The 13,537-nt window shown below is 50.2% G+C and overlaps 1 protein-coding gene and 1 long non-coding RNA gene across 2 annotated transcripts; one reads left to right on the top strand and one right to left on the bottom strand.

Moving 5' to 3' along the window:
• Positions 1–514: 514 nt before the first annotated feature.
• On the top strand, positions 515–1,187 carry LOC306798426. Its single transcript, XR_013773344.1, has 2 exons — positions 515–552; positions 1,055–1,187. It is a non-coding gene; the product is annotated as an uncharacterized lncRNA (long non-coding RNA).
• A 1,372-nt stretch (positions 1,188–2,559) lies between these two features.
• Positions 2,560–11,949, bottom strand: LOC306798297 (uncharacterized protein; the record flags this gene model as incomplete). Its single annotated transcript, XM_079298268.1, has 10 exons — positions 2,560–2,737; positions 3,253–3,467; positions 4,696–4,983; positions 5,876–5,965; positions 7,124–7,255; positions 8,723–8,825; positions 9,365–9,416; positions 9,603–9,672; positions 11,162–11,758; positions 11,944–11,949. 10 exons carry the CDS (start codon positions 11,947–11,949, stop codon positions 2,560–2,562), a joined length of 1,731 nt encoding a protein of 576 aa, XP_079154394.1.
• Positions 11,950–13,537: the final 1,588 nt, after the last annotated feature.

Here is a 13,537-nt window from a genome sequence, read left to right as displayed (position 1 = left end):
GAGCATTCCCGGAATTCCAGAGCCATGCAGGGAAACCTGCAGCAATGAATGCTCCTGGAATTCCAGAGCCCTGAGCATTCCCAGAATTCTGGAGCCCTGAGAATTTTTGGAAACCTGCAGCCCTGAGCATTCCAGGCATTCCGGAGTCCTGGCATTCTGGAATTCCAGAACCCAGGCATTCCTGCATTTCCAGAGCCCTGGAATTCCAGAACCCAGGCATTTCTAGAATTCCAGAGCCCTGAGCATTCCCAGGTTTCCAGAGCCCTGAGCATTCCCAACATTCCAGAGACCTGGAATTCCAGACCCTGAGCATTTCTGGAATTCCAGAGCCCTGAGCATTCCCAGATTTCTGGAGCTCTGAGCATCCCCAGATTTCTGGAGCTCTGACATTCCCAGATTTCCAGCTGGACGTGGCTCCAGGATTGGGAGGAGCCATTCCCAGTTCTGGGGAGGGGCTGGAATTGTGTCCATCCCATTTTTTAGGTCAGATTTTCCCAAGTTTGGGGTTGGATTTTTTTCCCTCTTTTTTGGGCTGGAATGTCCCAGGTTCAGGTCAGATTTTCCCTCTCTGGAGTTGGAATTTCCTTCATTTTGGAGTTGGAATTTTCCCTCTTTTTCAGGTTGAATTCTCCCAGGTTTGGGATTGAATTTTCCCTCTTTTCTGGGTTGGAATTTCCTTATTTAAAGTTGAATTTTCCCAATTTTTTAGGGTTGGCTTTTCGCACCGGGGTTTGGGTTTTCCCAAGTTTTTTGTTGGATTTTCCCTTTTCTAGGTCAAATTTTTCCTGGTTTTTCAAGCTGGATTTTCCTTCTTTTTTGGACTGAAACTTCCCAAGTTTTCCCATTGGATTTTCCCTCTCTTGCATTCAATCTTCCCTCTGTTTGAGCTGGACTTTCCCTGTTTTTCCCAATTTTCAGACTGGATTTCCTCTCTTTGGAGTTGGAATTTGCATTTCTTTTTGGTTGGAATTTCCCTCTTTTTCAAGTGGGATTCTCCCAAGTTTGGGATCGGGGTTTTCCTTCTTTTTTTTGGGCTGGAATTTCCCAAATTTAGATTGGATTTTTCCCCGTTTTGAGTTGGAATTTCCATTTCTTTTGGCTTGGAATTTCCTTCTTTTTGAGTTGGATTTTCCCAAGTTTTCCCTCAGGAATATTCCCAATAAATGGATTTGTTCCTCTTTCTGGCATTGATGGATTTTTTTTTTCCATTGGGATTTGACTTTTCCAAGGGGATGGGGACTTGGGCACTGGAATATTTCCATGAAACCTTGGAATATCCTCATAAAACCATGGAATATCATGAATTCAGGGAATCTTGTCAGAAAACCTTGAAATGTTTACAAAAAACACCGAAATACCAGAAAACCTTGGAATATTGTCATAAATTTATGGAATAGCATCAGAAAACCTTGGAGTATTTGCACAAAACCTTGGAATAAGTTCCATTAACAAACCCCTGACCCCCCAATTAACTTAAATCCCAAAAAACCACTCAGGAAAACCAAGGAATTCTGAGGGAATCCTGGCAGAATTCCAGGATTTCCAGTGAAATGCAGCAACTGTGCAGGAAGTGAGCAGGGAGGGATTGCAGAGGGACATTCCCAAGGGAATGAAGATTCCTAAGGGAAGGAATTTAGGGAAGAATTCTCAAGGGAATGAGGAATTCTTGTGGGAGCTCAGGATTCCTGAGGGAAGAGAAAAATTCCCCAAGAAAGGGAATGATTCCAAAGGGAATGAAGGATTTGGAAGGGAAGTGATTTGGGGAAGAATTCCCATGGAAGGGGAGGATTCCCAAAGGGAAGGGAAGGGAATTTGGGAGGAAGAGAAGGGATTTAGGGAGGGGAATTTGGGAAGGGATTAAGGGATTTAGGGAAAGGATTCAGGGAAGGGATTTAGGGAAGAATTCCCATGGAAGAGGAGGATTCCCAAAGAAAGAAGGGAAAGGATTTAGGGAGGAAGGGAAGTGATTTCAGGAAGGATTTCCAAGGCAAGCAAATGGAAGGGGAGGATCTCTAGAGGAGCAGAGAATTCCCTTGGGATCTCAGCAGGACCCTGCAGGATCCATCCCAGTTTTCCCAGGAGCTCAGGCTGGGCTGGAGGATCCCGAGGATCCCTACAGGATCCATGCCAGCTTTCCCAGAGCTCAGGCTGGGCTGGAGGATCCCTGTAGGATCCATGCCAGCTTTCCCAGGAGCTCAGGCTGGGCTGGAGGATCCCTGCAGGATCCATGCCAGCTTTCCCAGAGCTCAGGCTGGGCTGGAGGATCCCTGTAGGATCCATGCCAGCTTTCCCAGAGCTCAGGCTGTGCTGGAGGATCACAAGGATCCCTGCAGGATCCATTCCAGCTTTCCCAGGAGCTCAGGCTGGGCTGGAGGATCCCTGCAGGATCCATTCCAGCTTTCCCAGGAGCTCAGGCTGTGCTGGAGGATCCCTGCTGGATCCATGCCAGCTTTCCCAGAGCTCAGGCTGGGCTGGAGGATCCCGAGGATCCATGCCAGCTTTCCCAGAGCTCAGGCTGGGCTGGAGGATCCCGAGGATCCATCTCAGCTTTCCCAGAGCTCAGGCTGGGCTGGAGGATCCCGAGGATCCCAGGGATCCCGAGGATCCCTGCAGCAGGCTGTAGACCAGGAAGTCGCTGCGGCCGCAGTAGCGCGCGGCGAAGCCCCGCCCGTCCGGAGTGGGGTCGGAAAAGGCCAAATCCTCCGAGCTGAGCACGGCCCCGAACACGAACGAGCGCCTGGGGGGAAATGGGGAAAAAAGTGCCCATCTCTCCCCAAATCCAAAACTTCCCCTCCCCACATCACAGTTTTCCCTCCTAAAATCCCGGTTTCCCCCGTCCATCCCTCCCCAGATCCCGGTTTCCCCTCTCCAGATCCCTCTTTCCCTGCCCCAGTCCCGTTTCTCCTCCCTAGTCCCGTTTCCCCTCCCCAGTCCCGGTTTCCCCCCAGTCCCGGTTTCCCCCCAGTCCCGGTTTCCCCCCAGTCCCGGTTTCCCGCAGTCCCGGTTTCCCCCCAGTCCCGGTTTCCCCCCAGTCCCGGTTTCCCCCAGTCCCGGTTTCCCCCAGTCCCGGTTTCCCCCCAGTCCCGGTTTCCCCCCAGTCCCGGTTTCCCCCCAGTCCCGGTTTCCCCCCAGTCCCGGTTTCCCCCAGTCCCGCTTTCCCCCAGTCCCGCTTTCCCCCCAGTCCCGCTTTCCCGCAGTCCCGGTTTCCCCCAGTCCCGTTTCCCCGCCCCATTGCGGTTCCCGGTGCAGTACCGCAGCGCGTCCAGCAGGCGGCGGGCGATGCCGCGGCGCCGGTGCGAGCCCCGCACCCAGAGGCGGCTGATGCCGCAGGCGGCCGGCTCGGGCTGCGGCGAGCAGCGCCAGGCCCGCAGCGCCGCCGCCCGGGAATGCTGCCGGGAATGCTGCCGGGAATCCGCACCGGGATCGGGGAGCGGCCCACAGCCCGCCTCGGGCAGCACCCGGAATGCCTGTGGGAACGGGGATGGGAATGGGAATGGGGGATTAAAACTGGAATGGGGAATGAATGGGAATGGGGAATTGGGAATGGGAACTGGGAATGGGGAATTGGGAATGGAAACTGGAAATGGGGAATGGGGATGGGAAATTGGGAATGGGGAATGGAAACGGGGAATGGGGAATGGAAACTGGGAATGGGGATGGGAAATGGAGAATGGGAACAGGGAATGGGGAATGGGAAATTTGGAACAGGGACTGGGGAATGGGAACTGGAAATGGGAACTGAGAACAGGGATAGAAAACCGGGAATGGGAAACTGGGAATGGGGATGGGAAATTGGGAATGGGAACTGAGAATGGGGAATGAGAACTGGGAATGGGAAATTGGGAATGGGGATGGGAAATTGGGAATGGGAACTGAGAATGGGGAATGAGAACTGGGAATGGGAAATTGGGAATGGGAATGGAGAACAGGGAATGAGAACCGAGAATGGAGAATGGGATGGAAAACTGGGAATGGGGATGAGAATAATGGGAATAGAAATGGGGATGGAAAACTGGGAATGGGAAACTGGGAACGGGATGGAAAATGGGAAATGGAAACTGGGAATGGGGATGAGAATAATGGGAATAGAAATGGGGATGGAAAACTGGGAATGGGAAACTGGGAATGGGGACAGATCCCCATTCCCGGCTCCAGGGGAACATCCCAGCTGCCCACTAACCACTAATCATCACTAATTAATCACCAATTAATCAAAATATAACCACTAATTAATCATAAATCAGTCATTGGTTAATCACTAATCAATTGCTAATTAACTGCTAATCACTAATTTGTAATTAACTAGTCACTAAATAATTATGGATAAAGCACTAATTAATCATTAATTAATCATTACACAACCATTAATCAACCAGTAATTAGCCATTAGTCGATCACCAATCACCAATTAATCAGTCACTAATTAGAAGTTACTTAATCATTGGATAATCACTAAGCATTAATCATTAATCAATCATGAGTCAATAATTCATTAATTAACCACTAGTTGGTCATTATTTAATTAATCACTACATAGTCATTAATCAATGAGCGCCTAATATCACCAATTACTAGTTGATCAGCATTTAACCAATAACCAATTGCTAATCAATCACTAATCAACGGATCAGCCGTTAACCGTTGATCAGTGGCTAATTACCCCCTGATTAGTCACTAATTAATTAATTAATCCCCAATCAGGCTGACCTGGCTGATGCCCTGCGCCACCAGGCAGCCCAGGACGCCGTTCCCGGGGCTCACGAACAGGTAAACGTGGGATGGCTCCGGGGAAATCCGGGAATTGTGCCGGGATGGCTCCGGGGAAATGCGGGAATTGTGCCGGGATGGCTCCGGGGAAATGCGGGAATTGTGCTGGGATGGCTCCGGGGAAATCCGGGAATTGTCCTGGGATGGCTCCAGGCAGCGCCCGAGCCCTGAAGGGAATCCCAGCTCGGAATCCACCAGAGCCAGAACTGACTGGGCCTGTGGGAATTGTGGGGAAAATGGGAATTAATTAGAGGGGAAACGGGAATTAATTACAGGGGAAACGGGAATTAATTACAGGGGAAACGGGAATTAATTACAGGGGAAACGGGAATTAATTACAGGGGAAACGGGATGGGAAAAACGGGAATTAATTACAGGGGAAACGGGAATTAATTACAGGGGAAACGGGAATTAATTACAGGGGAAACGGGATGGGAAAAACGGGAATTAATTACAGGGGAAACGGGAATTAATTACAGGGGAAACGGGAATTAATTACAGGGGAAACGGGAATTAATTACAGGGGAAACGGGATGGGAAAAACGGGAATTAATTACAGGGGAAACGGGAATTAATTACAGGGGAAACGGGAATTAATTACAGGGGAAACGGGATGGGAAACGGGAATTATGGGGGAAAATGGGAATTACAGGGGGAAAATGGGATGGGGAAAAATGGGAATTCTGGGGGGAAACGGGAATTACGGGGGAAAAATGGGATGGGAAAACGGGAATTACGGGAGAAAATGGGATGGGAAAAACGGGATGGGAAAAACGGGATGAGAAAAACGGGATGAGAAAAACGGGATGAGAAAAACGGGAATTACAGGGGAAAATGGGAATTACAGGGGAAAATGGGAATTACAGGGGAAAACGGGATGTACACAGGGAATTCCTGGGAAAATTGGGATGGGCACCAGGAATTCCCGGGAAAACAGGATTCATTCCCAAAACCAAATCCCTGTTTGCACAGAGAATAAGGATTATGGGATTGGGGTGGGATGGGGATCAGGGATCAGATCCTGCTGGGATTTGGGGATCAGCTCCCATTGGGATTTGGGGATCAGGTCCCATTCCCCAAGGCAATCAATCCCAAGGAATTCCAGTACCTTCCTGATGGCATATTTGGGATCCCCGGGCAGGATCAGGACGATTTTGCCATCCCAGAATTCCACCACCACGCGCTCCTTCTTCCAGCCCTGCCAGAAAATCCCAACAACCCCCTCAGGACTGGGGATCCTGGGATTCCACAATTTGGGGATCCCAGGATTCTGGGATTGGGGAATCCCGGGATTTGGGGATTCCAGGTTTTTGAGGGATCCCAGGATTCCAGGACTGGGGGATCCTGAAATTCCAGGGCTGGGGCATTGTAGGACTCTGGAATTAGATGATTCCAAGATTGGAGGAGCCCAGAATTCCAGGACTAGGGAATTCCAGGATCCTGGGGCTGGAGGATCACAAGATTCTGGGATTTGAGGAACCCAGGATTGGGGGATCCCAGGAATCTGAAACTGGGGAGATCCCAGGATTTGAGGATTCAAGGTTTGACAGATCCAGGGATTCCACGATTCTGGGATTGCAGGATTGGGGGATCCTGGAATTCCAGGGCTGGGGGATTGTAGGACTCTGGGATTAGATGATCCCAAGATTGGAGGAGCCCAGAACTCCAGAACTAAGGAATCCCAGGATTGCAGGATCCCAGGATTCCAGGACTGGGGAGATCCCAGGATTTAAGGATTCGAGGTTTGACAGATCCAGGGATTCCATGACTGGGGGGATTCTGGGATTTGAGGATCCCAGGATTCCAGGATTGGGGGATCCCAGGATCCTGGGACTGGAGGATCAGGAGATTCCAGGATTGGGGGATCCCAGGATCCTGGGACTGGAGGATCAGGAGATTCTGGGATTTGAGGATCCCAGGGATTCCAGGATTGGGGGATCCCAGGATCCTGGGACTGGAGGATCAGGAGATTCTGGGATTTGAGGATCCCAGGAATTCCAGGATTGGGGGATCCCAGGATCCTGGGACTGGAGGATCAGGAGATTCTGGGATTTGAGGATCCCAGGATTCCAGGATTGGGGGATCCCAGGATCCTGGGACTGGAGGATCAGGAGATTCTGGGATTTGAGGATCCCAGGATTCCAGGAGCTGCCGGAACAGGAAGCGCTCTGAATTTTGGGAATGGGATCAATCCCAGCCATTCCTGGATAGCACAGCCAGGGCTGGAATGGTCCCAGTTCCCTCTGGATACCAAATCCAGGCTGGATTGGGAATCTGGGAGATTCCCACCTGGAAAAGCCTCGGGAATGCAAGGACTCCAACCCTTGCCAGCACTGCCAGCCCATTGCAGGCTCACCTGGTAGCGGAGCCCCTCGCAGAGTCTCTGGTGGTGCCGGAGGTGCTGGAGCCGATCCTCGGGAATTGCGGGAGCGTAGAGCATCCCACAGGATCCGCACTGCAGCGCCCCCAGCTGCCGCTGGCCCGCGTCCTGCCGGGACACGGGAATGGGGACAGGGACACGGGAATGGGGACACGGGAATGGGAATGGGGACAGGGACACAGGAATGGGGACAGGGACACGGGAATGGGGACACGGGAATGGGGACAGGGACACGGGAATGGGGACAGGGACACGGGAATGGGGACACGGGAATGGGGACAGGGACACGGGAATGGGGACAGGGACACGGGAATGGGGACACCGGGAATGGGGACAGGGACACGGGAATGGGGACAGGGACACGGGAATGGGGACAGGGACACGGGAATGGGGACACGGGAATGGGGACACGGGAATGGGGACAGGGACACGGGAATGGGGACAGGGACACGGGAATGGGGACACGGGAATGGGGACACGGGAGTGGGGACACGGGAGTGGGGACACGGGAGTGGGGACAGGGACACGGGAATGGGGACAGGGACACGGGAATGGGGACAGGGACACGGGAATGGGGACATGGGAATGGGGACAGGGACACGGGAATGGGGACATGGGAATGGGGACAGGGACACGGGAATGGGGACAGGGACACGGGAATGGGGACAGGGACACGGGAATGGGGACACGGGAATGGGGACACGGGAATGGGGACAGGGACATGGGGACACCGGGAATGGGGACACAAGAATGGGGAATGGGGACAGGGACATGGGAATGGGGACACGGGAATGGGGACACGGGAATGGGGACACCGGGAATGGGGACACCGGGAATGGGACAGGGACAGGGGGACACGAGAATGGGGGGACAGGGAATGGGGAATGGGGACAGGCACATGGGAATGGGGGCACCGGGAATGGGGAAAGGGACACGGGAATGGGGACACCGGGAATGGGACAGGGACATGGGAATGGGGACACCGGGAATGGGGACACCGGGAATGGGGACACCGGGAATGGGGACGGGGGACACCCGGGAAAAGTTGGGAATGAGGGCAAAGAATCCCAGGAATGAGGGCAGGGAATTCTGGGAAAAAGTTGGGAATGGGGAAAGGGAATCCCAGGAAAAGTCAGGAATGAGGGAAAGGGAATCCCGGGAAAAGTTGGGAATGTGGGAAATGTATTCCAGGAAAAGGTTGGGAATGAGGGGAGGGAAAGGGGAAAAAGGGATGGAATGTGGACAAAAGAAGGAATATAGGGAAGGGCTCTGCATTCCAGGATTTCAGGGCTTGGGAAGGAAATCCGGGATAGGAATTTGGGAATCTGTGATTTTGGGAATTTCCCCCTCCTCCAGAGATCCAAGGTTTGGATCTGAGGCCTGGGAATGATCCCAAAAAAACTGGGAATGACCCCAAAGCTCCAGAATGATCCCTCAAGATCCCAATTCCCATTCCCAGTTTGCCCATCCTCTCCCATGAATCCCTTGGGTTGCCTTGGGGTCATTCCCAGGGAATTCCTAAATTTCCCACAGAACATTCCCAAATTCTTGGCACGTCCCCATTGGGAATCTCACAATGATCATCTGGTCCAGGGAATGCTGCAAGGATTCCTTGGATTTCCTGGGAGCTTTTCCAGAGGGGTCGATCCCAAAGGGAGCTGGGAGCTCCTCCAGGGGTCTGGAAAACACCAGGAAGTGGGAAAAAATATGGGGAAAAAAAATGGGGAAAAACTGGAAAAAGCAAGGAAAAAAATCAGGAAAAAAAGAAGGGGGAAAATGGGAAAACCAGGGAAAACGTGGGGAGAAAAAAAAGTGGGAAAACAGGGAAAAGGTGGGGAAAAGAGTGGGAAAAATGTTGGAAAAGAAGGGAAACTGGGGGAAAAAGCAGGAAAAAACTGGGCAAAATAGGGAAAAGTAAGAAAAATAGGAAAACAGGGAAAGGTGGGAAAAATGGGAAAATAGTGGGGAAACGAGGGGAGGAAGTGGGAAAAATGGGAAAAGTGGGAAAAAGGAAAAGCAAGGAAAAAACAGGGAAAAAATGGGAAATGGGAAACTGGGGGAGAATCAGGAAAAAAAGGGGAAAAGATTTGGGAAAAATGGGAAAAACAGGGAAGTGGGAAATGTGGGGGAGGTGGGAGAAGCAGGGAAAAAGTGGGAAAAACCAAGGAAAAAGTGGAAAAGTAGGAAAATCCAGGAAAAGCAGGAATGGGATCTCACCTCCTCTTGGTGGGAAGGAAAATGGGGAAGAGTCCAGCTGGGCATGGAGAGCCTGGAAAAATCCCAAAATTCTGAGTGTCAGGAAAAGCAGGAATGTGGAATAACAGCCCCAAAATCTCAGGAATTCTGCTTCACTCAGATCCATCCCAGTGGGATCCTGAGGATTTTGCATTCCTTTGGAATCCCCAGGTCTGGGAAATCCAGGAGAGAATTCCCAAGTTTTTTTTCCCCAACTCACCCAATTGTTTCTTCTGGTTGGAATTTTGGGAATCTGGGCTGGGAGAGGGTGGAATTCCAGGGGGTTCCTGCTGAGGTAGAGAGGGAAAATATGGAATTCTGAGGGGTCAGCTGGGGGTTTTCCAAGGATTTTCCAGGAATTTTGGGTCTTGCTTGGATTGGCATTTGGCAATGTCAGGAATGGGATGGAAAATTCATGGATCCCATCCCAAACCATTCTGGGATCCAGGACACTCAGGATCCATCCTGAGGGATTTTTATGGAATTCAGGGATGGAAAAAGGGGAGGGAAACCCTTCCTGGAGTCCTGGAATTCCCAGGGAATTCCCTGGATCTCAGAATTCCTCCCCAGGGAGGTGCTGGATCCAACCCAGGAATGCTCCTGGGAAAGAATCCTGGGAATTCTTGGCCCCTTTTCCAAGAAAAAAAGGGAATTTGGGACAGGAGCCAGGAATGGCTCCCCTGGATTGGGAAGGATTTTCCCAAGGAAAATCCAGGAATTTGGGAGCTCCAGCAAATCCCAAATTTCCCAGGTTGTGAGGAAGCAGAAAATTGGGAGAATCTGGAATTAGATCCAGGAAATCAGGAAAATCCTTGGAATTTTCTAGGAATATCCCCAAGAATCCCAAAGGAAATTAGCAAAATAAAATGTCAAAGGAATTTCTCAGAAATTCCAAAGGAATTCTCAAGGAATCCTAAAGGAAAATTCCAAAGGAAAAATCCCAGTGAAAATCCTACAGGAATGCCAAAGGAAAATCCCAAAAGAAAAATCTTCCAAGAACTCCAATAGAAAATCCCACAGGATTCCCCAAAGGGAAATTCCAAAGGAAAAAATCTCAAGGAAAATCCTACAGGAATCCCTAAAGGAAAATTCCAAAGGAAAAATCCCACAGGAATCCCTAAAGGAAAATTCCAAAGGAAAAATCCCAATGAAAATCCTACAGGAATTTGAATGGAAAATCCCAAAGGAATTCCCCAGGAATGCCAAAGGAAAATCCTAAAGGAAAAATCCCAAAGGAAAAATCCTCCAAGAATTCCAATTGAAAATCCCACAGGAATCCCCAGAGGAAAAATTCCAAGGAAAATCCTACAGGAATTCCAAAGGAAAATCCCACAGGAATCCCTAAAGGAAATTCCAAAGGAAAAATCCCAATGAAAATCCTACAGGACTTCCTAAAGGAAAATTACAAAGGAAAAATCCCAATGAAAATCCTACAGGACTTCCTAAAGGAAAATTCCAAAGGAAAAATCTTACAGGAATCCTTAAAGGAAAATTCCAAAGGAAAAATCCTACAGGAATCCCTAAAGGAAAATTCCAAAGGAAAAATCCCACAGGAATCCCCAAATGAAAATTCCAAAGGAAAAGTCCCAAGGAAAATCCCACAGGAATCCCTAAAGGAAATTCCAAAGGAAAAATCCCAATGAAAATCCTACAGGAATTCCAAAGGAAAATCCCACAGGAATCCCTACATGAAAATCCCAAGGCAAATCCCTCAGAGCCCTTCCCAAATCCCTGGAAATTCCAAACTTCCCTGGAATTCTGCCCCATCCCTGCACTCACCTCCTTCCCCTCGGAATTCCCGAGGCTTTTCCTGGGAATTTCCTGCTGTCCCTCATTCCCAAACTCCGCCGAGCATTCCTGGTTTTCCTTCTCCTCTTTTCCAGCCTCCTTCCCTTTCTCCAATCCCGACTTTTCCTCCTTGCCCAGTTTTTCCAGGTTTTTTCCCGGAGGATTTTTGGCGTTTCCCGGTTTTTTCCGGGATGGTTTCCCGCTCTGGAAGAAGGCGGAGCCCAGCGGGAGCCGCAGGGGCGGCCGCACCCCCGCGCTCAGCACCCGGAAACCGCCGGGGACGGCAGCCTGGGAATTGCCAGGGTTGGAATTCTGGGAATCCCCAACCTTGGAATCCCCAACATTGGAATTCCGGGAATCGCCGACGCTGAAATTCTGGGAATCCCCAACCTTGGAATCCCCAACATTGGAATTCCGGGAATCGCCGACGCTGAAATTCCCAACATTGGAATTCCGGGAATCCCCAACATTGAAATTCTGGGAATCGCCGATGTTGGAACTCTGGGAATTCCCAACGTTGGAATTCCTGACATTAGAATTCCGGGAATCCCCAATGTTGGAATTCTGGGAATTGCCTCCATTGGAATTCTGGGAATTTCCGACATTGGGATTCCGGGAATTGCTGACATTGGGATTCCCGACATTGGAATTCTGGGAATTGCCTCCATTGGAATTCCAGGAATTTCCGACGTTGGGATTCCGGGAATCGCTGACGTTGGAATTGCCTCCATTGGAATTCTGGGAATCCCCAATGTTGGAATTCCGGGAATTGCCTCCATTGGAATTCCGGGAATTGCTGACATTGGAATTCCAGGAATTTCCAACGTTGGAATTCCGGGAATTTCTGGTGTTGGAATTCTGGGAATTTCTGATGTTGAGATTCCGTGAATTTCCGACGTTGGGATTCCGGGAATTCCTGATGTTGGAATTCCCAACATTCCTGCTGCTTTTCCCCTTGGGAATCTCCTGCCGGGCCTTGGGCTTGGCTTTGCCTTTGGAGCTGCGATTCCTCCTGGTGTTCCCAAAATTCCTGCCCTGATTCCCAGAATTCCCAGGTTTTTGCAGGATATTCCCATCCCCCAGCAGCTCCCGGAGCTGTTTCCTCTCCAGAGGATCCAGGTAGGTCCTTTTTCCATAAAAAGCCCCCACGGGAAGGTGGGAATTGTGGGAAGAGGCAGAGCCAGGCTGGGAATTCCCAGGAATTCCTGGATTTCCCTCTGGGATGTCCAATCTCCTGGAAGGTGTGGATTTCCTGGGAAAAGTTTTCTTCTCCTGGTTTTCCTCCTCAGAGCTGGGAGACCACTGGATCTGGGAAGCCAAGAGCTTCTCCCGGGAATTCCAGAGGGAATTCTGGGATGGGGATCCAGGAAAAACTCGGAGCCGTTTGGACACCGGGGTCTGGAATTCCGAGCAGGAGCTGGGGAAAAAAAAAGGGGAATGAGAAACCAGATCCTACCTGGAATCATTCCTGGAATTCCTGGATCTAGTGATCTGTGATTCCAAGGAATCCTGAAACCAAAAATTCCTGAATCCAGGAATTCCTGAAACCAAGGATTTATCCCAGGATTCCAAACCCAAGGATTCCTTGATCCAATGATTTGTGATTCCAAGGATTCCTGAATCCAGGAATTCCTAAATCCAAGGATTTGTTTATCCCAGGATTCCAAACCCAAGGATTTCATGATCCAAGGATTTGTGATTCCAAGGATTCCTGAATCCAGGAATTCCTAAATCCAAGGATTTGTTTATCCCAGGATTCCAAACCCAAGGATTCCTGAATCCAGGAATTCCTAAATCCAAGGATTTGTTTATCCCAGGATTCCAAATCCAAGGATTCCTGAAACCAGGAATTCCTAAATCCAAGGATTTCTTCAGCCCAGGATTCCAAACCCAAGGATTTCATGATTCAAGGATTTGTGATTCCAAGGATTCCTGAATCCAGGAATTCCTAAATCCAAGGATTTGTTTATCCCAGGATTCCAAACCCAAGGATTCCTGAATCCCAGGATTCTTTGATCCAAGGAATCCTGATTCCCAAGATTCCTGAATCCAAGGATTTGTGATTCCAGGAATTCCTGAATCCGGGGATTTCTTCACCCCAGGATTTGTGATCCCAGAGATTCCTGAATCCCAGGATTCCCACATTCAAGAAAACCTGGAAAACCCCAGGGAATTCTTATTCCAGATAAACCAGGGCAGGGCTTTTCCCAGGCAATTTGGGATTTGGGATGGGATTTTTGGGGATTTTTGGGAATGTCCCTCTCACCTGTCGGGATCCCGGCTCCGTTTTCGGGGTGTTCCCTCCTCCCCTCCACAGCTCCTGCAATTCCAGGTTATTGAAGGAGGAAAGGGAAAAAAAATTGGATA

Source organism: Erithacus rubecula (genome assembly GCF_903797595.1).
Source record: "Erithacus rubecula genome assembly, chromosome: 2".
Taxonomy (NCBI): domain Eukaryota; kingdom Metazoa; phylum Chordata; class Aves; order Passeriformes; family Muscicapidae; genus Erithacus; species Erithacus rubecula.
The sequence above is the reverse complement of the archived record's forward strand: the minus strand, read 5'-3'. Positions and strand labels throughout refer to the sequence as shown.